General features: G+C 40.5%; 1 protein-coding gene across 3 annotated transcripts in view; it reads right to left on the bottom strand.

Moving 5' to 3' along the window:
• FYB2 (FYN binding protein 2) overlaps positions 1 to 27,366 on the bottom strand; it is a 112,439-nt gene that overhangs the window by 39,172 nt on the left and 45,901 nt on the right. For all 3 annotated transcript variants that reach the window (XM_047788905.1, XM_047788907.1, XM_047788906.1), the window contains exon 5: positions 2,856 to 2,956. In XM_047788905.1, the coding sequence (XP_047644861.1) occupies positions 2,856 to 2,956 (101 nt within the window). The remainder of the gene's footprint in view (positions 1 to 2,855; positions 2,957 to 27,366) is intronic.

Below are 27,366 nucleotides of genomic sequence, written 5' to 3'. Positions count from 1 at the left end.
AGGAAGGGTCAAGTGAACAGGGACAGGTGGGAGTACAGTAGCCCGCTTCCTTCCTTTCCTTTTCCTACAGGATAACTGTATCTTGGCTCTTCAGAGAGGGGCAGGGAAAAGAGTGGGGGATGTACACAACCCTTTTGATCCCAGGCTGCAGTTCCCTGGCTTCTTTAGCCCTGGAAGACCTCTTCCTATCCCCCCAGGATGCCCTCCTGGCAGGGGAAGCCCTCACCACCACTACCATTCTCCCACTCTAGCACTTTCCTATTGCCCTATGTTCAGGGACTTCACATCCTACCCCTTTCTTATTGCCCTATGCTCAGGTACTTTCCACCCTAGCCCTTTCCTATTATCCTGTGCTCAGGTACCTCCCATCCTACCTCTTTCCTATTACCCTATGCTGAAGTACCTCCCATCCTAACCCTTTCCTATTACCCTATGCTCGGGTACCTCCCATTGTATCTCTTTCCTATTGCCCCATGCTCACGTACCTCCCATTTTACCCCTTTCTTATTGCCCTGTGCTCAGGTACTTCCCATCCTACCTCTTTTCTATTGCCCTATGCTCAGGTACCTCCCATCCTACCCCTTTCCTACTACCCTATGCTCAGGTACCTCCCATCTTAGCCCTTTCCTATTACCCTATGCTCAGGTACCTCTCAGTTGCATCTGTGGCTTATTTTCTGAGCCCTTTCTCTTTTCAGTCATAAACATTTGCCTCCTTAGAAGCACTAAGGGACATAAAGAATTCCTCAGTGATGGAGTTCCCGTCGTGGCGCAGTGGTTAACAAATCCGACTAGGAACCATGAGGTTGCGGGTTCGGTCCCTGCCCTTGCTCAGTGGGTTAACGATCCGGCGTTGCCATGAGCTGTGGTGTAGGTTGCAGATGCGGCTCGGATCCCGCGATGCTGTGGGTCTGGCGTAGGCCGGTGGCTACAGCTCTGATTCGACCCCTGGCCTGGGAACCTCCATATGCCACGGAAGCGGCCCAAAGGAATAGCAAAAAGACAAAAAAAAAAAAAAAAAAAGAATTCCTCAGTGAAAGACTGAAGAGAGGCCCGGGTTAGTGGTTCCTTCTTTGGGAACCTCAAATGATGCCCCTGACAAGCCCACCTTGAACATTTGTGGCCTGGAGAGAACAAATGCAGGCCTCTTGTGCAGCTTTCTTCCCATTTTCTACCTTGAGCTTCACCCTACACACAAGGGGCCTTGTGTATGTCAACCTCATCCTCCCTTGACCCCATGAACAGCCCTTCTTGTCCCAAGGAGGAAGGATGTAGAGGAGAGACCCAAGCCAGGCCTGAGGGAGCCACCTGTGGGAGGGCATTCTGGGGGTCACATGTGGTCCTGAGAAAGAACGTACAGGCTCTGACTACAGCATCCCCCTGGTCCTGTGATATTAGTTTTGTAGAGAGGCATGCAGTTGGAAGGTGTCCAAATGGGGCCCACAGCCTTTCTACTCAAAGGTGGTTTGTGGACCAGCAGCTTTAGGATCACAAGGGAACTTGTTGGAAATGCAGATGTTCAGGCCCCACCCAGAGCTACTGAACCAGAATCAGCATTTTCACAAGATCCCTAGGTAATGCATGTGAACATCAGAATCTGAGAAGCTGAGCTCTTAAGGTGAGCCTGGACACCCCAAATATGGAGTAGCATTGCTTTCTGGGTTGATGGGGACAGGAGTTCCACTTCTTATGGCTAGTATTTTATAAGCCAAATGGGAGAAGCTAGAGTTTTCCCAGTCTAGGAGAGTTTTTTCCAGTTGTTCCTCAATCCCTTATTTCCTGGGAGAGGTGAGAAAAATTTCAGAAGGTTCTAACTCTTACCCTGTGAACTTCCTAACTGTATTCCAAGGCAAATGATTTCCTCCCCCAGAGCTCTGGGCTTCTTTTCTGCACAATAGAGAGGTTGCACAAGATGATCTCTCTCTAACTCTCCTTGCAGGAAAGGCAAATGTCCTTGAATGAGAAGAGGATAAAACTGTGGAAAGAGCATAGATCTTAGAGACAGTCTAAGCCTGCTGCCCATTACAGCCCTACCACATATGACTTGTGCGACCTTATGCAACTCAATCTCTCGGATCTTCAGTTTTCTGTCTCTAAAAGCAGTTAATACAACTGCTACATCAGCAAGGATATACACAGAGAACCTAACACAGAACCATGGCCCACAGTCTGGGCTCCATCAATGCTAGTGTTTATTCCAGAACTAATGCTTATGCCTTTTGTAGAGAACTGGCTGATTTTATAGACAGAACAAAGACATACAAACGGGTAGAAATGCTACGAGTCCCTACTTCATCTTCTTCCCTGAGAGGGTCTCTTTTTTCACAGGAAGGTCTGAGCTTTGTCAGCAATACCTGAGGCTGGAAGATTTTGCTCTGAGCCAATGGTCAGATTCATTAAATGAACCCTCTGCTTCTTATTAAGGTTAAATACAAGGACCTAACGCTCGCAGTCTGTTATCACCCTCTCCATTCAGGGAGTTAGCAGGAGACTCAAGATAGACACCACAAGAAGAGAGATGAAGTTTCCACAGGAGGAGAAGGAGGAAAAAGGGATCGCCATATCCTGATTTTCCCTTCCACATATCCACAGAAGGTAAAGCATCTAAGTAGACTGGTGAAGGAGAAAACAGAAGAGGGAAGAGAGAAACTAACACAGGAACTGTGAGGTAGCACTGATGCTTAACTGGGTTTATTTATATTTTAAAAGATTAGGCAAGGGGGGGAAAAAGGAAATGAGAGTAAAGCAGCATGGCTACGAATTTGGAAACTTAGAATTGGCGAGGGGGAAAATACCACTTTGGACACATTTTTATTCCATACGAGGTCACTATATTAATTGGCTTAGCAGACTTACAATCAGCAATTTCTTTTGCGGTGCACAGGTTAATGGAGTCGGTAGAGTGTCTCAGATAGGAAATTGTTGTCTCGTAATTATGTGGTTCTTCAAATTCAGCACTGAGAAGTGTGGAGAAAAAAGGTTACTTAAAGCGAAACATTTTTTAGAACATATTTTCAAACTCAGGCTATTTTTGTCCTCATTTGAGAAGTAATAATAAGTCTGTCTGGCCCACATGGTGACCTAAACAGATATGGGAGGACACCACCCCTACTTGAAATACACAGGGATTCTAGCTGATGTATAGCAATGCAAAGAATTCTACCAAGAACCCATAACTCACCTAGAAATCAATAAGGTAAAACTCCCCAGGTGCCAGACAGAGAGAGGAAACCCACAATGAAAGATGTCAATGAGAACTGCAGCCAAAGGATGCTACGGGAAATTAGGATCAAATAAAGATCCCAGGACTGGGTGGCTGGAGATTTAATGTCTGAGGCAGACACTTGGTATGAGTCACAGGCTTCATTTGCATGGGGAGCTGGCCCTGAGTGATGGGTATAAGGTCCAGGGTCACAAAATGCCCTCTCATCTATCAAACTAATTCTGGAAAAGAACCGCACCCTTTCCCAGGGAATGAGCAGGGAAGCTTGCCATTCGACATGGGCTGCTGGAATGAAAAGAGTCGCCTGTGAGAAGGCAGAGACTCTAAAATCCCAGCCCCAGGTAGGGGTTTTATTTTTATTTTTATTTTTATTTTCAGTTTTTTTATGACTCAATGAACTTATTACATTTATAGTTGTACAATGATCATCACTAATAAATTTTGTAAGATTTCCATCCCACACCCCCAGCGCATCCCCCACCCCCACCAAACTGTCTCCTCTGGAAACCGTAAGTTTTTCAAAGTCTGTGAGTCAGCATTTGTTCTGCAAAGAAGTTCAGTCTGTCCTTTTTTCAGATTCCACATGTCAGTGAAAGCATTTGATGTTGGTGTCTCATTGTATGGCTGACTTCACCTAGCATGATAATTTCTAGGTCCATCCATGTTGGTAAAGATGCTGGTATTTTGTTCCTTTTAATGGCTGAGTAATATTCTATTGTATATATGTACCACATCTTCTTGATCCACTCCTCTGTTGATGGACATTTAGGTTGTTTCCATGTCTTGGCTAGTGCTGCAGTGAATATCAGAGTACATGCGTCTTTGTGAGTCATGGTTTTCTCTGGGTAGATGCCCAGGAGTGGGATTGCTGGATCAAACTGTAGTTCTATTTTTAGTTTTCTGAGGAATCTTCATACTGTTTTCCACAGTGGTTACACCAATTTACAATCCCACCAACTGTATAATAGGGTTCCTTTTTCTCCACACCATCTCCAGCACTTACTGTTTGTAGACTTTTTGATGATGGCCATTCTGGCTGGTGTAGGGTGGTACCTCATGGTGGTTTTGATTTGCATTTCTCTAATAATGAGTGATGTTGTACATCTTTTCATGTGTTTTTTGGCCATCTGTATGTCTTCTTTGGAGAACTGTCTGTTTAGATCTTCTGCCCATTTTTGGATGGGGTTGTTTGTTTGTTTGGTATGGAGCTGCAGAAGGTGTTTATAAATTTTGGAGATTAATCCCTTGTCAGTCAGTTCATTTGCAAATATTTTCTCCCATTCTGTGGGTTGTCTTTTTGTGTTGTTTAGGGTTTCCTTTGCTGTGCAGAAACTTTTAAGTGTAATTAGGTCCCATTTGTTTATTTTTGTTTTTACTGTCATTACTCTAAGAGGTGGATCTGAGAAGATGTTGCTGTCCTTTATGTCCAAGAGTGTTTGGCCTATGTTTTCCTCTAGGAATTTTATAGTGTCTGGTCTTACATCTAGGTCTTTAATCCATCTTGAGTTTATTTTTGTGTATGGTGTTAGGGAGTGTTCTCATTTCATTCTTTTCCATGTGGCTGTCCAGTTTTCCCAGCACCACTTATTGAACAAGCTGTCCTTTCTCCATTGCATATTCTCGCCTCCGTTGTCACAAATTAGTTGGCTGTAGGTGTGTGGGTTTAATTCTGGGCTTCCTATCCTGGTTCCACTGATCTATATTTCTGTCTTTGTGCCAGTACCATATGGTTTTGATGATTGTTGCTTCGTAGTATAGTCTGAAGTCAGGGATCCTGATGCCTCCAGCTCCAACTTTCTTTTTCAGGATGTCTTTGGCTATTCTGTGTCTTTTGTGCTTCCAAACAAACTTTAAAATATTTTGTTTGAGTTCTGTGAAAAGTGTCCTTGGTAATTTGATAGGGATTGCATTGTATCTGTAGATTGTCTTGGGTAGTATAGTCATTTTGATAATATTGACTCTTCCAATCCAAGAGCATGGTATGTCTTTCCATCTATTTGTGTCTTGATTTCTTTCATCAGTGTCTTAGTTTTCAGAGTACAGGTCTTTTGTCTCTTTAGGTAGGTTTACTCCTAGGTATTTTATTCTTTTGGATGCAATGGTAAACAGGATTGCTTCCCTAATTTCTCTTTCCGATCTTTCATTGGTAGTATATAGAAATGCCATCAATTTCTGTGTATTAATTTTGTATCCTGCAACTTTGCCAAATTCATGGATGAGCTCTAACAGTTTTCTGGTAGAATCTTCAGGATTCCCTAGGTATAGTATCATGTCATCTGCAAATAGTGATAGTCTTACTTCTTCCTTTCCAATTTGGATTCTTTTATCTCTCTTACTTCTCTGATTGTTGCGGCTAGGACTTCCAATACTATGTTGAATAGTAGTGGCGAGAGCAGACATCCTCGTCTTGTTCCTGATCTCAGCAGGAATTCTTTCAGCTTTTCACCATTGAGAATGATGTTAGCTGTGGGTTTGTCATATGGCCTTTATTATGTTGAGGTAAGTTCCTTCTATGCCCACTTTCAGAAGGGTTTTATCAGAAATGGGTGTTGGATTTTGTCAAAGGCTTTTTCTGTGTCTACTGAGACCAAGCAGGGGTTTTAAATGCATAGGATCTGTGTATTTCTGAGGCACAAAGCCAGGACTGCTACTGGAAATCCGAACAATCCACCCCCCAGGCTGCCGGTTTGGAAAGGAAATCTGAAATAATTCTGTAAAGATACTCCCACAACCTTTGGCACATACAGTTTCCAAAGGAAGTGGTTCCCACTCAAAACAAGCATACAGTGAAAAACTGCAAATCACACAAGGAGAAAACCACCGCAGGCACTCCTATCTAAAGAATGGGAGAATTAAATATTAGGATGACATGAAAATGACATTAAAATAAGTGTGTTTTGGAGTTCTCATCGTGGCTCAGCAGCAACGAATGCAGCTGGTATCCATGAGGATGCAGATTCCATCCCTGGCCTCGCTCAGTGGGCTAAGGATTCGGCATTGCCAGTGATCTGTGGTGTAGGTCATAGACACAGCTCAGATTCTGCATTGCTGTGGCTGTGTTGTAGGCCAGCAGCTGTAGCTCTGATTTGAACCCTTGCTTGGGAATTTCTATATGCCAGAGGCAGCCCTAAAAAAGACACACACACACACACACACATACACACACACACACACACACAAGTATGTTTTAAGTGTTCAAAGAAATAAAATGAGGAATAAAAGCCATTAGGAAAAACAACAAAGTGTAAAAAAACACAGATTTGGGGAAAGGAGAGAGGAGTTATAGAAATCACAAATATAGTTCTTTTGAAAATTTAATTTTTTAAATTGAGGTATAGTGGTGTATGATATTATATAAGTGTCAGATGCCAACACAGTGATTCACAATTTTGAAGGTTATATTCCATTTATAGCTATTATAAAATATTGGCTACATTCCCTGTGTGTTATAACGTATATCCCTGTAGCTTATTTTTTAATACACAGTAATTTGTACTTCTTAATCCCCTGCCCCTATCTTGCCCCTGTCCCCACTTCCCCATTGGTAACCACTAGTTTGTTCTCTATAGCTGTAAGTCTGTTTCTGTATTTACCAGCTTGTTGTATTTTTTTTAGATTCCATATATAGGTGATATCATACAGTACTGGTTTTTCTCCATCTGACTTATTTCACTTACTACCCCCTCCAAGTCCATCCATGCTGTTGCAAATGGCAAAATTTTAAGAAATAAAGTTCTTGAAATTTAAAAATATATAAGTTGAAAAGGAGACTAGACAGAGCAGAAAAGAGAATTGGTGAATTAGTTAGACCTGAGGAAGTCACCTAGCATGTAGCATAGTGAGATTAAGACATGGAAAAACATTAAAAGAGAGCTATCTGTAGGGAGGGAAGAATAAGGAAGTCTGACATATATGTAGTAGGGATTCTAAAAGGGGGAAAAAAGAGGATGATGAAAAGCAGTCAATATTCAGATGATAACAGCTAAGGTGTTAATATTGCAAGGCAAAACAAATCCTTCTACTGAAGCAGCTTCAATAATAAATCCACAGGCTTACAGTTTGTAATAAACCAGAATAAGTCAAAGAAAAAAAATGTAAAAGTTGTGTGAGAAAAAAGACAGATTATCTACAAAGGAAAAGCAGCCAGACTGGCAATGGATTTCTCATTAGCAACAATAGATGGTGGGCAAAGACAGGTCAATGTACAATCCTCTTCAGATAAATTATCATTCAAAGGTGAGAGAAAAACAAGGATGTTTTCAGAGTACCAGTACATGTACTTACTGCTCACATCCTGGCTGAAATACATCAAAAGAAATTGAACAAATAATGAGGAATCATCTAAGAAATGAGGGAGTTCCCATTGTGGCGCAATGGAAATGAATCCAACTAGTAACCATGAGGTTACGGGTTCGATCCCTGGCCTTGCTTAGTTGGTTAAGGATCCAGCATTGCCGTGAGCTGCGGTGTAGGTCACAGATGCAGCTCAGACCTTGTGTTGCTATGGCTGTGGCATAGGTGGCGGCTGGTGCTCCGATTCGACTCCTAGCCTGGGAAACTCCATATACCGTGGGGGCGGCCCTAAAAAGCAAAAAAAAAAAAAAAAAAAATGAAATGATGGTGATCAAAGAAATTAATAAAACTATTGATAATTATAGATATTGACTGTAAAAATGACTAATTTGTAAAAATTTAAGAGTAAAATAGAATTGAAACATTAAATAATAGTATAAGAGATGACAAAGGAGGGTTACGGGAATTATTCTCAGGTATCATTTAGAGGCAGGCCAGAGACGGTGACTATCATCATACATGTCAAACATCATACATGTTACTCATACATGTCAAAATTTAACTGTAACCACGAACAAGAGTAGAAATAGAGTATTTAACTTATCAACCAGGAGAAGGACAAGAGTCAATGAGAAAGTTTAAATATTAAACAAGAAGGCAGAAAAGGAAAAGGAAATTTCACAATAAATTTAAAGCAAAATATAATGAGAAAAAGTCCAAATAGATCAAGAATCCCGATAAATTCACATAGATTCTTCTTCTTCTTCTTCCCCCCCCCGCCCCCCCCCCAGAGGGTGAAAACCTTTTTTTTTGTTGTTGTTTTTGGGGGTTTTTTGTTTATACTTTTATAATGATTTTAATTTTTTCCATTCTAGCTGATTACAGTGTTCTGTCAATTTCCTGCTGCACAGTAAGGTGATCCAGTCACACATACCTGTATACATTCTTTTGTCTCACACGATCATGCTCCACCACAAGTAACCAGACATCGTTCCCAGTGCTACACAGCAGGATCCCATTGCTTATCCATTCCAAAGCCTATAGTTTGCATCTATTAACCCCAAATTCCCAGTCCCTCCTACTCCTTCCCCCTCCCCCTTGACAACCACAAGTCTGTTCTCCAAGTCCATGATTTTCTTTTCTGTGGAAAGGTTCATTTGTGCCCTATATTAGATTCCAGATATAATTGAAATCATATGGTATTTATCTTTCTCTTTCTGACTTAACTTCACTCAGTATGAGTCTCTAATTCCATCCATGTTGCTTCAAATGGCATGATTTTGTTCTTTTTTATAGCTTAGTAGTATTCCATTGTGTATATATACCATATCTTCTTAATCCAATTGTCTGTCAATGGACATTTAGGTTGTTTCCATGTCTTGGCTATTGTGAATAGTGCTGCAGTGAACTTGCGGGTGCCTGTGTCTTTTTTCAAGAAATGTTTTCTCCGGATGATATCCAAGGGAGTGGGATTGCTGGGTCATATGGTAGTTCTATGTATAGTTTTCCAAGGTACCTCCATTCTGTTTTCCATAGTGGTTGTACTAATTTACATTCCCCCCAACAGTGCAGGAGGGTTCCTTTTCTCCACACCCTCTCCAGCATTTGTTAATTCTAAGTTCCCCTAATTCTTAAAACATGTATGGAAACACACTGTGTCATTCTTGCTCCCCATCTGGGGAAACAGGATCCCACAAAGGTAAATAATATGCCCACATTTACATAGCTAATCAGTGATAGATCCAGGGCTGGAAGATGATTTCTCTGCTTCCAGACTCAGCTTTTCTAACTATGCCATGCTGCTTCTCACACTGAAAAAACAATGTGATACTCTATTTTAAATAGGCATTATTTTCATTATTGACCAGCTGTGTGCTCTCCAAACTGACTTGTCTTCCATTCTGCATGGAAATAGTATCTGATCCACATTAATTTTAAATACATAACCCTGTGTTTTAAAAACTGGCTAGTTGATGAGTCGTGCAGAGCTAGTATTTAGTTAAGTGATCAAGATTAAAACTTTTGACAGGCAGTCATATCTTTGCAAAAATCCCAATATTAAAACTGAAATTCACATAGATTCTTACACTCCCTTAAAAATAGAGAGTATATGACTGGATATTTTAAAAATATAGCTAATGCTGCCAAAAACCACTAGGCAAACCAAAGCTCCCATATAAAGGAATGGAGAAAGAGGTGGAAAACAAAACTCGCCAAAAGAAAGCTTGGATAGGTATATTAACATTAGACCACACTTGGGCATGACTAAGCAAGAAAATGAGGGAAGTTTCACACTTGTGTGCTTATGCATACATACTCGTCAGTTATAGATACCAAGAGGGACAAAACTAAAGACTTCTCTATATATTTTCAGAAACCAAAGAAAATGTTGAGATCAGCTCTCTGCCAGTAAGTTTGAAAATTTAGGGAAGTTTGGCAAATTAATAGGGAAGATAAAATTACAACATTGATTGAAAAAGAACTAGAAAGACCAATAGGCCAATAAACCATTAAAAGGGCTCAAATCAATAGCACAACACCCACCTCTACACTTAACCCAAATTTCTCTTTCTCCTCCACCAAATAGTTTTATGACCAAGTTTTAGCAACATTTCAAAGGATATAAGAAGAGAAAAGCCACCCTACTCATTTGAAGATGACAGTGTAATTTTGATATGAAAACCACAAAATGACCAAACAATAAGATAAGCCCAATTTTACTTTAGAAATTTTAGCCTAAACTCACTAAATAATAAAAATTAATTAATGATATTAAAATTAACTCAGGAACAACTAAAATTTATTTGAAGACTTCAAGAATGGCTCCATCAGAAAACCTATCACTGAAAAATATGAGATGAAAAAATCCAAATTATTTTAATTGATGCAAAAATACTTTTCACATAAACTTTCTTAACTAGATCAAATTCCAACAAATATCACACATAAGATGAAGTGCAATAAACTTTAGTTAGTACCTGAACTCTCGTGGGAACTCCTTCAATAGGAAAAACACAAATAAATTGATAGAAAATTGGACAAAAGGATGATAGACATTACAGAAGAGTAAAACTGAATAGTTTATGAAAGTAAATTTGCAACCTCATCATCAACAGGGAAATGGGGTCAGGACAATGAAATTTGGTTCACACTCAAACAACTTATCAAGAATCTCAAAATGTGAAAACAATATTGCATTTTCCAAGAACCTAGAGAAACAAAAACTCTTTATACTGGTGTGAAAGTATTAATTAACACAACCATTTTGGGAGAACGGCTTTGAAAAAATTTCAAGGTTCAGAAGGATGAAATAAGATGCCATTTATACAAAAATGTAAAATATGGTAACTTTAATGGATATATGAGTTTGTGGCTGAAGAATAAGAAGTATACAAATGGATACACTCCTACTTGCATAGCTGGAGTTGCCTCTGGGGATGAAGGAAAGGAAATGGGAATTGGAAGTGAAACCAAGGGACCTCAAGAGTATCCATAGCAAATGGCAAATCACTTCTTCACACCAACTGTGGACTGCAATCCTCCCACCTTCACGCAAGAGAGCGCCTTGCATTTGGGTATTCTTCCTGATTTTTTTCCCTATTTCTTCCATTGTTATCAACAATGAAAAGGTTGAAATTCTCTTTCCTTTTTCTTCTTCCAATTATTATTATATCATAAGCACCTTCTACCCAATTGTTTTCCCAACTATGTAGGACCACTTTGGATATTTCAGGATTTTTTCCCCCACAGTATCTGTAATATTTTAAAATATTAAAATTTTTTTTATTAAAATTTACTAAAATGAGTTCATTTTGGTGAAAAGGAAGTATTATGAACACTAATGCATCAGCAATTTCTCCCCTATCTTGTTCCTCTGTCCCTACATCGAGTAACTGAGAGAAACTTCCTTCAGTTATAGACTATGCCTGGCATTTTATGCTCCAATGGCCTAACCATCTCCTCCGGTCTATGGTAAACCAGTTTTATTAATAAGAAACAATTTGTGGAAATATTGAAAGAGATGGCTAATCAATTTCTTGGACTAGGGAGTTCTCTGATGGCCTAGCAGATTGAGACTCCTGTGTTTTCACCATTGTGGCTCTGGATGCTGCTGCGTGGCATAGGTTCAATCCCTGGCCCAAGAACTTCCACATACTGCCTGTGTGGCAAGAAAGAAAAACAAAAACCAAAAAAACAAAAACAAAATCAAGAAAGAGGAGTTCCCGTCGTGGCGCAGTGGTTAACGAATCCGACTAGGAACCATGAGCTTGAGGGTTCGATCCCTGCCCTTGCTCAGTGGGTTAACGATCCGGTGTTGCCGTGAGTTGTGGTGTAGGTTGCAGATGCGGCTCGGATCCCATGTTGCTGTGGCTCTGGCGTAGGCCGGTGGCTACAGCTCCGATTGGACCCCTAGCCTGGGAACCTCCATGTGCCGCGGGAGCGGCCAAAGAAATAGCAAAAAAAGACCAAAAAAAAAAAAAAAATCAAGAAAGAGAGATAAACTGAAATAAACGCTGCAACTCTCATTTAAAAAAAATTCTTGGACTACTTTTGTTAGAAATGAATAAGTATCTCACGTAGATGATCAGAAAGAATTTCAACCAAATGTTTAAAAACCAAGTCATCTTTCAGATCAACTGTCTTTATAGAGAGGCAGTCCCAGGATTAATGTTAAAACACAAAGAAAGATATTTCTGATGTATTTAAACCTTCCTTTTTGCTACTTGAGAAAGTCTTTTATCTTTTTCTTGGTCTATTTAAACCAGATCTGAAATCGATCTTGATTTAATACTGTGTGGGTCAATATAATGAACTTGGGTTGCTGGGAAGAAATAACTCTATAATTTAAATATACCTATGCTTCAATTTCCTTGTTTCCACGTTGATTAAAATATCTGTCTATAGCCTGTCTCCAGGACTTTAGACATTATTGGGAGGCTACACAGAATTACAGACAGACTCGAAGCTTAGGGTCAGACAGATCTGAATTTGAATCCTATCTCTTTTATTTTCTAGTTTTAAAGTACTGAATAAATACCTTCAAGCCCTAGTTTCCTACTCTATAAAACTGTAATAAGAAAATCTACTTTAGGAGTTCCCGTCGTGGCGCAGTGGTTAACGAATCCGACTAGGAACCATGAGCTTGCGGGTTCGATCCCTGCCCTTGCTGAATGGGTTAACGATCCGGTGTTGCTGTGAGCTGTGGTGTAGGTTGCAGACGCGGCTCGGATCCCGTGTTGCTGTGGCTCTGGCGTAGGCTGGCGGCTACAGCTCCGATTCGACCCCTAGCCTGGGAACCTCCATATGCCGCGGGAGCGGCCCAAGAAATAGCAAAAAAGACAAAAAAAAAAAGAAAGAAAATCTACTTTAAAGGCATAGTGTGGATATTGAATGAAATATTTGCTCTTGGGATATGAGCATTCCACCAAAAAGTGTGCTAGTAATATGATTATCTTATAAAAATTATAGTATTTTCAAAAAGAAGTTTTGAGGTTTGAACTTTGGGAAAAAGGTTCCTTTTATTACTGGCAGAGCATTGGTTTCTGTCTTGTCTAACTTTCTTACAGGAAACCTCTAGTAATTTAAATAGTACATAATAAAACATTAACTTCATGCTACCTTTAATATTATTTACATCCCTGGAAAAACAAAGTGCTCCTTAAAGACAAGGCAAATGCTAAAGATGATTCACAAAAGTAGATACTTTCTAATTGTGTTTGGACCCCTGGAAATCTACCTCCTAAACAGATTTTTGAACAAGTGTGGTCTCTGGTTGCAGCATGGACTTGTGACCTCGCCTTGTGGTTGTCTCCATTTGCCACATCTACCCCTACCCCACGTCTATGCAGTTGTCTATCCCTGCACCGCAGCCCTCCTTTGGAGACAATAATTCATCAGCCCTTGCATCAGACTGTACATGCTGGGGAATCAGCTCACACAGCTCATCCAAACGTCTGGTCCCTTGGTCGAACAGCAGAATTATCCACAACAGGATTAGTTGTTCTCTGTCAAGGTTCACCATGTGTTGGGGACTATACCCAGAGTCATTACGTCCACCTCTCACCGGCCATGGGGTCTTGAGCAGTTAGCGTCTCAGAGCCTTCGTTTCTTTATGGGGTCACTGGGGGAATAGCTGAGTTAACATGTGGGAAATGCCTGACAGGTAAGGTTCCTTTTTCATTGTCTACTGTGCCACATTGTGTGAGGGTGAGTTGGAAATTTTCACTGCAAGATCATTCTGGAAAGTCTAAAGCGCTTGCATTAACTAGAAAGATTGAAACTTGAACAGCAAAACTTCTTAACTTACTTTTGCATGAGTTTTATTAGGGATATGGATCTAAGTTTAAAATCCAGCTTCTTCTACTTCAATGGACCACCAATGCTGGAAACAGGAAGAGTAGAAGAAGCTTAGCCAGCAGTTGCTCCCTGTGACCTGCTAGAGGTTCCTGGTGACAAGGAAGGATGAGACCATTCGAGTTCTCAATTACCCAAAGTCTCAAACTGGGAACGTGCCTATTTCCAATAAATATTTCTTATAAGACAATTCTTCCTCCAGGCTTATGCCCTAAGAAATTCTTGAATTAAAGAACTAACTCTTGTAGCTGAATTCCCTTTTGCATCAAATGATTGATGATTAGACTTTTAAAATGACTTTTAAAAATGACAACCATTTTATCTAAAGTGGATCTCAACATCCATTCATACCATGTTCACCAAAATGTATGAGACATTTTAAGGAATTTTTTTTCTTATGAGCTAGTCAACTTCTGTTTTGTACATATTAATGGTTAACAATAAGCAATGAAGAAGTTGAGCAGAATAAGGAGACACAGGCTTTGGAAAGACAGGTGTGGGGCTGAGTATTAGCATTTCTGCCCCAGGACAAATAATTGGTCCCAAGTATCTTCTTTTAATTATCTTTTTTGTGTCTGTGTGTTATCAGATGATATACACTAGGCTGTGTTTGGTGCATTTCTTGGCATAGAGAATTCACTACCTCCACTTCCACTGCTATGCTACCATGTCCACTTCTACTCCACACATCAGACACCGGGACTTCAAACTTCTACCACCTCTACCACCATATGCATCATACATATGTGTATGTGTGTGTACACATACACACACATGGGGGAGAATGCAGGCCCAATCCTACCACGGCATTACCTATCCCACTATGACTTCTACAACAATTCCAACAAGATACGGCAAGAAGGATGCCTCCAATGTTATTCAGCCCTGGGCGTGAGGTTTTTTCCTTTGTTTCCAATTCAATTAATAACCCAATTCTCTATATAAAGGGCCACAAAAGTATAATGACTATGATGGTTAATTTTATATGTCAACATGACTGGCCACAGAGGGTTCAAATAAATACTGCATCCGGTTGTGTCTGTGTGGGCGTTTCTGGATGAAGTTATTAGCATCTGAATCAGTGGGCTCAGCAAAGTGACGGTCTGCTCCAGTGTGAGCAGGCATCCTGCAATCCGTTGAGGGTTCGAAGAGAACAAAAGGAGAAGGGAGGAGGAATTCACTCATTTTTCACTGTGTCACCAACTGAGCTGGGACATGACACTTCATCTTCTGCCATTGGACTAGGGTTTATACCATCAGCTCCCCTGGTTCTCAGGCTTTTGTATTTGGAATTACACCACTGGCTTCCCTGCTTACAGAGGGCAGATCAGGGGACTTCTTAGCCTCCATAATCGTGTGAGCCAATGCTTCATACTTAATAAATAATCACATCAATATTATATATATGTAATAGATACATATATATTTTATATATGTAACACATACATATATAAAATATATATGCTACTGGTTCTGTTTCTCAGGAAAACTCTGACAACACAATGACCAGGTAAATATTATTAAAGCGATCCCAGTTTCGGGCGTAATATTATTAATACGGAAGCGACACTGATCTCATTCATAAGGAGGGCCTGTCAACAATAACAATAGCTAATTGTTATCACACACTGTGTGCCAACACTGTTCCAATTATAGGCATCAATTTATTTGATTCTCATTTGACCCCATGAAGATACTATCCTTCTTTCCATGTTTAGATGAGAAAACTGAGGCACAATCCAAGGTCACAGAGCAGTTAGTGGCAGAGTAGAGATTAGAAGCCAGATGTTTGGGTCCAGAATCTGGGGTCCTAACCGCAAAGCTATGTACTGTCTCACAAAAAGAGAAGTGCCAGGTGAGGTCAAACATAGCATGAGCTGCACCCCCTATATTGTCACCAGGAGAAGGTCACTGGCATATACAGCAGAGCGGACCCGAGAGGACTGACCAAATTATGAAGCAAAGCAGGTGCTGAAGATGGGGAAGCACAGAAGCTGTGACATTTCTCATTCATTAACTAACACACTCTCATTCCCTCTTTGACCCAACTCTATTCATGCTAATGTTACATCCATTCTCTTGACTCCTCTTAGTAGTGCTATGAAGCATTGTAAAGGTATGGAAACTGAGGCTTGGAGATATTCAGCAACTTGCCAAAGATAGCACCATTGTGAGACTGGAAGCTAATTCCTAGTCCATTGTTCTTTTCCTCGGAACTACAGGTCACTCTAGAATAGAGGAGAAACTGATAAACGGAAATAATGAAGCCCAGGGTGATGGTGAAGGTCAAGGAGATTACAAGGGGGTTTTGGATGAAATTTTTCAAAATTTCATTAGGCTTATCCAATGGTTTCACTGATCAATTCTTCTGTTTACTAGCCATTTATATGGAGAACATGTGATAGGGAAATTACTATTCTTCTCTGTGCTTGGCATTAGCACCTATAAAATAAGAACAGTATTACTTAACCTGTATTTTGAGGTTAAGGCAGAATCAATGAAATCACTGGTGAACTTATGAATGACACTTTCCAAGCCCCCTGACGTCTACCAATGCAACCACTAGAACAATTTCTCAATAACGTAGTGGCAACTTAGGCAGCATGAATAAAAAATGATCCCAAGCCCTCATTTTCATCAGGAAGGTCAAGTTTTAAAATATCCTGAATTTCAGATTTCAGGTTGTCTGCTTTGAGGTGGGCCATCATATTGACAAGCATTTGTTTTATGCAGTGGGAGGCGAGGTCACCCTCTGAGCTCGCTGCAGGCTTTCCTAGGGGACCTGCCTCCTGACTCCAGCCACTGCCTGTAGCCCTAGACCATGTTACAGCCAAACTCGGCTACTCCAAACAAACGACAAACTGCTGCCATTTATCAAGTGTTTACAACATTGCTGGGCACTTTGCAGAATTATAGATATTTATTTCAATACTCACAGCAACCCTAAAAGGTAGGATTTATTGATTTCACCATTTCCCATGTAAGAAAATAGGAGGGCAAGAGATATGAAATAACTCTTCTAAAATCACACAGCTCGTGTGACATTCAAAATACAAACTTAAGTCTTTCTGACCCAAAAGTCTATGCTCTTAACCCCAAATGACACACCCCCTGGATCTTCTAATTTTCAAGTACTGCTATGTCATTAAACTTAAACTTCAATCATGTAGCTGGTAAGGAAGAAGTATTTGATTCTCTCCCTGCTTTCAAAGAATTTATAATTTAGACAGTGAGGTGAACTATACCCAAGAAACTGGAAAAAAATAAAAAAGACTGTATACAATTGAGTCTCAATCCAAGGACCATCTATGTCCATTCTATTATTCAACCAACTTTTACTGAACTATTATTACAAACTACAATGTCCCGTATACATCTTGGCACTATATGTTCTAATTATGTCAATTTACCTGTGGTTCCTAAACACACCAGGATGTTTCCTGCCTCTGTGCTTTTGTCTGTGTGGCCCCTCTGCTTGTAATATCCTTCCCTCCAATGTCCTTTTCACAGGTGTCCACTTATTAGCTAAAATACCAATTAAGTACCATTTTCTCTGGTCCTTCTACAGTCCACTCTCCATACAGTGGCCCAGATGATCTTTTAAAAAGGTAACTTAGACCTTGTTCCAATCCTCCTTAAGGTTATCCAGAGGCTTCCTATGATTCTTAATTAAAAACAACAACAAAATCATCAAACATTTCACCTTTATGATCTGACTCCTAGCAACCTCTCCAAACACCTGCCCTATCACCAGCTCCCTCCCTTTTAAGCATTCTAACCACACTGGTTTCTTTTCTGTTTTGCAAGGATGCCATGCTCTCTCCTACCTTGAGGACTTTGCAAATGCTGTTCCTACGGCCTAGAATGCTTCTGCATGGCTGAGCTGCCTCTCAACGCCAAGTCTCACCTTAGATGTGTGAACTAAGAAAGTCATCTGCCCTAGCAAACAAAAGATGTTGCAGCCATGAAGCCATTAGCCACTGCAACTGCCCTTGGCTGTGTACCTTAAGGGGATTCGGGGTGGAGAAAAGATAGGATGTTGGCCCTACATAGTTACAAGACCTATCAAAGGAATGATTTCAATGAGCCCAGACTCTTACATTTTCCCATACATGGAAAAGCATTAAATTCGTCACTTTAGATGTTTGTTTTTTCTTTAATTAGCAGAAACCTTTTGATGTTCAATCACCTGCTTTGTTTTTGCAAAAAACTCCTATCTATATATCTTAGCTCATCCCTTCCCTCTACAGAGCAGTCCATCAGAGCTATCTGGGAGGTTGTCTCCCAGGCTTAAGTCCAAAGCAAGTTTGCCAAATAAAACATACTTCTCAACTTTTAGGTTGTGCATTTTTTTCAGCACATGTCACCTTCAAGAAAGTCCTTCTCCTGCTACCTTTTCCCAACAGCCCTCTTCCCCACTCGTTTCTATCTACCATAGTCCTACCATTCCTAGTAGTTGTCATGATCTTGAAATCATTTTACTACTTTTAAAATCAGTCTATTTTGTCTCTTTTGCTCTGGGATCTTACACTGCATCACTCACAGCTGGGTTCCCAGTGACTAATGCAGTGCCTGACACATTATAGGCTCCCAGTGGTCTGGGTTCTCCTCTGATGCCCACAGATATACTGAAAACTCCTACTAGATGGACAGGCAGATGATGTCACATCATGAATTTTTTTGTTGTGCTCCTTCTCGGTGCAAGGCACTGTTCTAGACTATAAAGGCAAACAGGAGACAAGGTCCTTGAACTTAAGACTCTCATGGTCTCAAATAAGGCACAAAATAAACAACTAGAATAAACACTATCATTGGGAGCATTAACAAACACTAACAGAAGAGTTAAGCAGTCTTATATATGGAACAGATAGTATTTTGAGAAAGGAAACATGACCTATAATCAGGGAGGCAGGGATTTAAACATTTACCATTACTTTACACTATATTATTATTTGCTGATTTGTCTTTCGTCCCAACTAAAATATCTGGTCCATGTTTTCTGTTGCATTACCAGCTTCTAAAACAATGTCTGGCACATACTTGGAGTGTAATAAACATTCATTGAATGAATGAGTCCTGTATCATGAGAAGGAGCCATCAAGTGAAGATCTGGGAAAAGACCACTCTATGTGAAGGAGAAAGCAAGTATTTCTGCCTGGTAAGAATATGCTTGCTCTATCTGCAGAGAAGCCAAAAGGCCAGTGGGCCAAGGACAGTGAACAAGGGAAAGAGGGGGTTAGGAGAGGGAGAAAGAGTGGCCTGAAGGTATAAGACCTTCTTGATCCTGATTAAAAGCTTGGAATTTTTTTTTCTTTTTTCTTTTTTGGTGGCCCTACAGCATATGTGGTTCCTAGGCCAGGGGTCACATCAGAGCTACAGCTGTGACCTACACCTCAGCTGCAGCAATGTGAGATCCTTTAATCCACAGTGCCAGGCTGGGGATCAGACCTGTGTCCTGGGACTGCAGAGAGGCTGCCAATTCTGTTGCACCACGGTGGGAACTCCAAGAGTTTAGAATTTTAAAATTTTATTCTAAGTGTAAAATGGAGGTGAAGTGCTCAATGAGTGGTTTGGTTAAATATTTAATTCAAAGTGAAATAGGTCCACGGAAAAGGGGGAACAGAGGAGACTGTCTTGAGAGCTAAAATACGGACAAGCTTGTTGGCGGAGTGTCACCTGCAAGAAGCTAGACTAAAAAGGAGCAGAAAAAAGAGAAGATTTCATTTGAATCCACATCTCCACAAGACAGGAGCCCTCAAATTGCACAAATGAAGAACTCAAATTGTCCTCATTATTTAGCTTTAATATTAGAAGAATATGATACTGCATGCACTAATCAATGCAAACTATTCAGAAAGCAGAGTCTTGGAATGTTTTTTTTTATATAAAAGTTCATGGAAGGCAATTCATTCTATCTACCCATCTTTCTCCCCATCAGTCTGTTTATCTGTCACTACATTTGTCCATCACCTGCTTAGTCAGTATGAAATTATTACTTGCATGTCTACTTTCTGGGGAAACAAAGGTGAAAAGGACAGATGATCCTTTTTACAGTGTAATAGGTATCTCCAAAAACCCCTCGTGTTGAAAAAATTCTGAGACAGGACAGTGTAGCTGAAAATCTTTATAAAGACACAATTCACATCCTGGATAAGCTCTGTATTATCTTACACTTTAGAGCAAGTCATAAAACATCTCTGAGCTCCTGGTTTCTCCCGTACAGAATGAGCATATTAATTTTTCCCTCTTAAAATGGTCCTGGGGCTCAAGTGAGTCTAACAGATGCAAAGGGCTGAGCAATACCCAATGCACGCCCAGCACCCAAAGGTTAGTTTCCACTCAACTTTTCTGAGTACCTCTACTTACAAAAACAGGCTCCAAGTCTGCAAATTGTGATTGTCTGATTTCTTCCTAAATCATGACCTCTTCCAGTTTATCATCTAAACGCCACAAAGAGAAGGCACGGCTTAGCTCTAAATGCTTTCCAATGTAGCCAGCTTCCCTCACACAGATCTTTCTGCAAAGAGAAAATGAAATCCTAGGGCAAGCTTGAAAGACATTTTCCAGGCAGGAGAATGTCTAGGCAAAATTCGTAAAGCCGGTGACGGGTCTCTTAAACCTTGCCCTCTTTTGTCATAGGTAAGGATCCATGTGAATCCTCATTAAGGCATCTGGGAGTGGGATTGTGAGGCTGTACTTTGGAGCAGGGCTGACCAGGTCAGATCCCAGCACTGTGGGTCCAGTTGTATCTACCTGCATTACTTAACCTAACTCTATGAGCAGAGAGGCTGCTAACCAGTTCCTTCATGGGGTAGTCACAGTTGGGATTTTTTTGTTTTTTGTTTTGGCCACACCCTCAGCATGTGGAAGTTCCCAGCCTTTGGATCGAACCCAAGCCACAGCAGTGACAAACAACAAATCTTTAATCCTAGGTTGCCAGGGAACTCCAGCAATCGGGAGTTTTAAAATCAAAGCATGGACACAAATAGAGGGCATGAGTCTTTGTCTATGGAAAGTGCTGAATAAACAGGATCTTTAGGTGATTTCTGTTTAAAAGGAGGAATATTTAAAAACATGAAAGAAGAGAAAAAGCCTAAATGAATCCGCTGTTCCCACCACCCTTGCCCTTGTGAAAGGCAGGCCAAAGAGTGGCCTTGGGGTCTCCCTGAAGTTCAATTAAAAAGTTCTATGGAAAGTGCTGAATAAACAGGATCTTTAGGTGATTTTTGTTAAAAAGGAGGAATACTTAAAAACATCAAAGAAGAGAAAAAGCCTAAATGAATCCACTGTTCCCACCACCCTTGCCCTTGTGAAACAGTGGCCTTGGGGTCTCCCTGAAGTTCAATTAAAAAGGGATAATAAGAAGTTTTTGAAGTGGTTTGAGCTGAAGCCATCTTAATGGCCTGAGTATAAAAATGAATAAGGCATAGGCTTAAAAAAAAAAAGCCATCCCCTTATTTTTCTCCCAAAGCGATTCAGTTTGGTGTGCAGGGATCTTGGGGTCAACATTCACCTTTCAGATATCATTACGAGGTGCCTACTTTGCTGCTGGTCAATCAGAGCACATCTATGTCAGTCTTAACTAACCAAAATGCAGCCATTCAGGAAAGAGCACTGTAGTTGTAAATGATTTAAAAAACAGCCTTTAGAGATTCTGGTCTTACATGAACAAGGCAAAATGCCACACTTGTTTTGTTAAATAGACAACAATCCCCAATGGCTTCTAGGCAGGTTCAGTCTTATCCTGAGCAGTAACCATGTGCTGAGCACACAGTTAATATCAACACTGATGGGGGAATTTTTGTCATGGATCAGCAGAAATGAACCAGACTAGTATCTATTAGGACACAGGTTGGATCCCTGGCCTTGCTCAGTGGGTTAAGGATCCAGCGTTGCTGTGAGCAGTGGGTACAGCTCCGATTCAACCGCTAGCCTGGGAACCTCCACATGTAGCAGGCGCAGCCCTAAAAAGACAAAAACCAAAACAACGACGACAACAACAACAACAACAAAAAGCAATGACGGGAATAGCAAATCACCTACAAGCTGTGCCAGATTCCTCTCTTTCTATCCCATCTCACTCAACACAGCTACTCCAGGGATTGCTGGCTTTCCTCTACAGCATAACTTGGATCCATTCATTTTATCTCTATTTCTACTCCCCTTGTCCATGTCATGTTATTTAATCTCTGTGACTCAGCTTTCTCATCTATAACGTCTGTAATAGTTTCATCTTCTTCTTAAAGATTGTCACAAATGGAAACATTTCTACATTTAGAACACAGATCCGTGTTAATTGCTATTTTTCATGTGATTGTCATTGTCGCTATGGCCTCCTAGGCTGTCTGCCTATTTCCACCTGTTTCCCCACTAAAGGTATCATTTTTACAGCATCCAGATTGAGCTTTACAAAATGAATGTCAGCTCATGTCATTGCCTGGCTTAAAACTCTCCTTTGACTTCCCAAAGCATTTAGAACAAAATCCAGATTCATCCATGGCTCCCAAGAATCACATGGCCATCCCCCTAGTGCACTGTGTTTTAGCTGCGCTCCCCTCCTTTCCGGCTCCTGAAACTTGCGGAGGGCAGTTCTCCTTCAAAGTTCATGCCAGCTGTTCTCATTCCTGGCATGCCTCCTAGACCTTGCCCAAGAGGGTCCTCAGCATTCGGGTCTCAGTCCAAATGTCACCACTCCAGAGGGTCTTTTCTTGACCATCCTACACACATTTTCACTCCCAATACCCCATTACTATTCTAATATGCTTTAAAATATTGTCTTTAGAGAAGAAGACTCACAGATAGAGACAACAAACCAGTGAGGGTGGGGGAGGGTAATATAAGGACAGAAAAGTGGGAGGTACAAACTACTGGATAGCAGACAAGCTTCAAGGATGTATTATACAGCAGGGAGAAAATAGCCAATATTTTGTCATTGTACGTGGACCTTTAAATGTGTGTGACCTTTAAAAATATATAAAAATTAAAAAAACATTTTTTCTTTATAACACTTACCACTATTTAAATAAGGACTACAGTTTTGTTTGTTTGTTTTGTTTTGTTTTGTTTTTGGACCCCTGTGTCGTTTCTCTGCTATTATCATTATTTTACTTGAATGCTTTAGGGGAAGCGTTTATTCCCCAGAATCTATTTCTTCACATTGTCTAACACAGGTCCTAGACATGGTCACACAAAATGCTCAGCCCTAGAAGGTGCTTGTGTTTCCCAGTGTGCATGGGGTAGAAATATCCAAAACACAAACACAAAAGCATGTTCCAAAGTATTTGGTGGAAGGATGCCATACAGAAGATGGAAAATAGGCTCATATTATCTTTTAAAGACAGTCATAAAAAAATGCAAAATTAAAAGTTCAGGAGAGAATCTGGTAGACTCCTGAAATCCACTCTTAGACTCTCAGGGAGAAACACTGGCTGAATCTTTTCCCTTCCTGAAATAAACTGCCATTCCCTGCCTTAGTGTCTGCAGTACCTGAGTAGAGATTCCCTGACTCAGGACTACCCTCTGACTTCTCCTAATGGCAGAAACCTCCTATTTATAGCTAATGAATAAAATATCAGCCAACTCTGCTAAGCACTGACAGAGGTCCAGGGCTGACTGCTGCCCTGGGATTAACCTGCTTTGCTCACACAAATAGAAGCTGCTTATTCAAGAGAGATGCTGACCAGCTCGGTTTGCACGAAAGAGTGATGACACAGAACAATCTCCAAAGAGTCGTTTCACTGTTGGTAACTAATGAACCTATTCATATTCCAGACCTAAGAGGAAATGGAGAGGCCAAGGGTTGAAGAAGCTAAGACTCACTGAGCATCTTTGGTGTTCTCTGTGCTTTTATACAATGTATCTCATTTAGTCTTTGTGACAATCAGTGAAGTAAATTTACTACATTCACTTTACACATATGCACATCAAAGCTCCAAGCTATTTCATGACTTGCATAAAATAGAGGAGGGGTTTGAACCTATGATAATCTGATTCCAGATATGTACTTGCTCCATTACACAATGCTGTTTAATACACAATATGGAGAGATTCAGACATAAAAATGGTCATTATAAATGCACTGAATTTCTAATAAGAGGATTAAGAAATATATCCTGGGAATGTAAATTGGTATAACCACTGTAGAAAACAGTATGGAGATTCCTCAGAAAACTAAATATAGAACTACCATTTAATCCAGCAGTCTCACTCCTGGGCATATACCCAGACAAAACTTTCATTCAAAAAGATACATGCACCTGCATGTTCACAGCAGTACTGCTCACAATATCCGAGACATGGAAACAAGCTTACTGTCCATCAGCAGATGGATGGATGAAGAAGATGTGGTACATATATTCAATGGAATACTACTCAGCCATAAAAAGAACAAAATAATGCCATTTGCAGCAACATGGATGCAACTAGAGATTCTCACACTAAGTGAAGAGAATCAGAAAGTCAGAAAGACAAATACCATATGAGATCACTGATATGTGAAATCTAAGATACGCCACAAATAGAGCTATCTACAAAACAGAAACGGACTCACAGATGTAGAGAACAGACTTGTGGTTGCCAAGGGAGAGAGGAGGGAGTGGTAAAAAAGGGAATATATATATGACTGGGTCACTTTGCTGTATAGCAGAAATTGGCACAATATTGTAAATCAACTATACTCTAATAAAATATTTTAAAATTATACATTAAAAATTATATCCACAGAAATACAACTAAAACACAAAGACTCTTGTTTTGTGAATAATGGCTGAAAAGAAAGAGTTTGAGATTAGAGAAGAATATAGTCCCTATATGTTTTAAGAACTGTCATATAAAGGAAGGGGTAAAGACAATGTCTACTGTACCAATGAGTAGTTCCTGGACAAACGGTTGAGATTCTACAGTAAGGAGGTCGTTTTTTTTCCAGCCCAACTTGAAGGACTTTTGAGTAAACAAACAAACATGTGTGGGGGTGCATGTAAGATATTTCTTCTACTTCATACACTGCTGTATATAAGAGGACCTCAATGTATAGAAGAGTGTTTGGCATATAATAGATGCTCAATAAATATGTGTTGAATGAATAAAATCTGCTCCAACAAAGAAAAACACTGGACTCTGCAGGCAACAGGCTTCCCATCAAAAGGTTTTTGAAGAGCCTAAGGTTTTGAGCATGGACTCCTGCCTTTGGTGAGAGGTTACATAACAGCTAAGCAAACTTTGCTGAACACTCCCTAGATGCAAGGTACACTAAATGCTTTACAATCATTTCATCTTACCTGTGCCACAAATGTGTGAGTTAGGAACTATCAATATCCCGTTTTACATAAGTAGAAACTGAGGCTTGCAGAGGGTGAGGCCTTTGTCCAAGGCTACATAAATATTAAGGAATCAGGCTTAGATTAAAGGTTCAGATGTTCGTTAACCTTCTGACTATAAAATCTGGCTACAGTAAATAACTGCCAGGTCCCCTTCCAGTAATGAGATCCTCCATATTCTATTTCTTTTTTCTTTCTTTTTTTTTTGTCTTTTTGCCATTTCTTGGGCCACTCCCGCAGCATATGGAGGTTCCCAGTCTAGGGGTCTAATCGGAGCTGTAGCCACCGGCCTACGCCAGAGCCACAGCAATGCAGGATCCAAGCCACATCTGCGACCTAAACCACAGCTCACAGCAACGCTGGATCCTTAACCCACTGAGCAAGGCCAGGGATCAAACCCGCAACCTCATGGTTCCAAGTCAGATTCGTTAACCACTGCACCACAACGGGCACTCCTCCATATTCTATTTCTAAGCTAATATCTGTATTGCAGATTAACACCATGAACACAGATGATGTTCTTCCCAAATAGGCACTAGTTTCCATGGGTGTTGCATCTAAAGCTGCTCAGCATCATGGTATTTACTTGTTCAAACTAATTCCTTATCACTGACAAGATAAAATTCAAAATCCTTCCCAAGGCACTTAACCTACTTTAGGATCCAAACTCCTCTCTTACTTTTCCACCTCAGCAGACCCTCATCTGTTTATATTCCCTTCTTTATTGCTACCGTCACGTTCTACCTCTATACTGAATATCCACTGGTCTGTCCTTCGGTCTGTCTATCCATCAATCCATCCATCCATCCATCCACCCATCAACTACAAGTCAGGAATGTGGTTACGTCCGGCAACAATTCTCTACCCTTACCCACCTCAGTCTCACAAAAGAGGAAAAATAAGTGAGCCTACCTAATTCTGCTCTATCGTACCAGATACATCTTAAGATCTTTCTTTGTCCACAAAGCCACCCTTAAATAGTCTTGTCCCTCTTCATCTCTTGTCTCTCACTCTTACAGCACCATGGCCCATATCATAATTGTGGTATGTTGAGTCTCATTTTAGATGAGGTTAGGTTCTAAAGTCAGTGTGGAAGGACAGGAGAGAAATTGTCCTCGTAAATCCCTTAAGAAGAAGTTGCCATATTAGAGGCTGACTAGTTTCCCGATACTTCCCCATCACAGCATGTTTGTTCTCCATGTTGAAATGGATGAGAAAGAGTCCACTTAGCTTAGAGCCACATTGTGGGGAAAAAGCAGATCTCGCTGAACACTATAATCGCAGCACACTCATAATCCTACTGAGATGCTCACAGTATTCAAGGCACGAGGGAACCAAGACTGACTCAGAACACAGCAGGATTGCACTGTCCCTTCAAACACAGGGACCCATGTTCATTGAGTAAGGAGTACAAATTACTGCCTGAGATGTCTAAATTTTTTCTTTCAAATAAAGCACATAGAAGGCTCCACTGACCTACCTTGTGCTGTCATTGAACACTTTCAAATAGAGAACTAAACCAGGAGTTCCTGGAGCGTGTGAATTTTGTCTAGTACTGTGCAGTCAGTTCCTTGTTGAACAAGAGGGTTTCAATCAGTCCTTGGTGCACAAGATCCTCCATGATTTCATTTCTGTCTCCTTCTACAATCCCATCTCTTTCCATTCCTACTATACTTTGTATACTCTTAACTCAGCTAGCTCCAGTTTCCAAAAAAGGACATTACTTCACACTTCCTGCCTCTGCCTATAGAGTCCTGCCTCAGGTTTTCTGACAATGTTTACCCTCAATTCCCATTTTAATTGTTTCATCCTCAGTGCTAGGTTGATCGAATTAATGCTCTTATTCTTGACCCCTTCCTGGATTGATCCCTGTTCATTGCCATGTAAAGTTTCAGTGCCCTCCCTCTGACCCAGTCTTAGCAAACCTGCCTAAAGAGTCTGCAGCATGTGAGCCACACCAGCTGAGCCCAGCCCAGATCACTTGAACCCACACTCATGCTTTATACTGTTGATGTTTTGTTGTTTGTTATATAGGGTTACCATAGCAACAGATAACTTATATGTTTTCTATAAAGACTTCCCTGACCTTCCCATGGAAAAGTGATCACTCCAAAAACTTGCAACCTTTGAAACTTGTGCCTTTCTCTATTACAAAATACAAGGCACTCTACTATTGTAAACA

The sequence above is a fragment of the Phacochoerus africanus genome, chromosome 8, assembly GCF_016906955.1.
Source record: "Phacochoerus africanus isolate WHEZ1 chromosome 8, ROS_Pafr_v1, whole genome shotgun sequence".
Classification (NCBI taxonomy): domain Eukaryota; kingdom Metazoa; phylum Chordata; class Mammalia; order Artiodactyla; family Suidae; genus Phacochoerus; species Phacochoerus africanus.
This window is presented reverse-complemented; position numbering and strand designations above follow the sequence as displayed.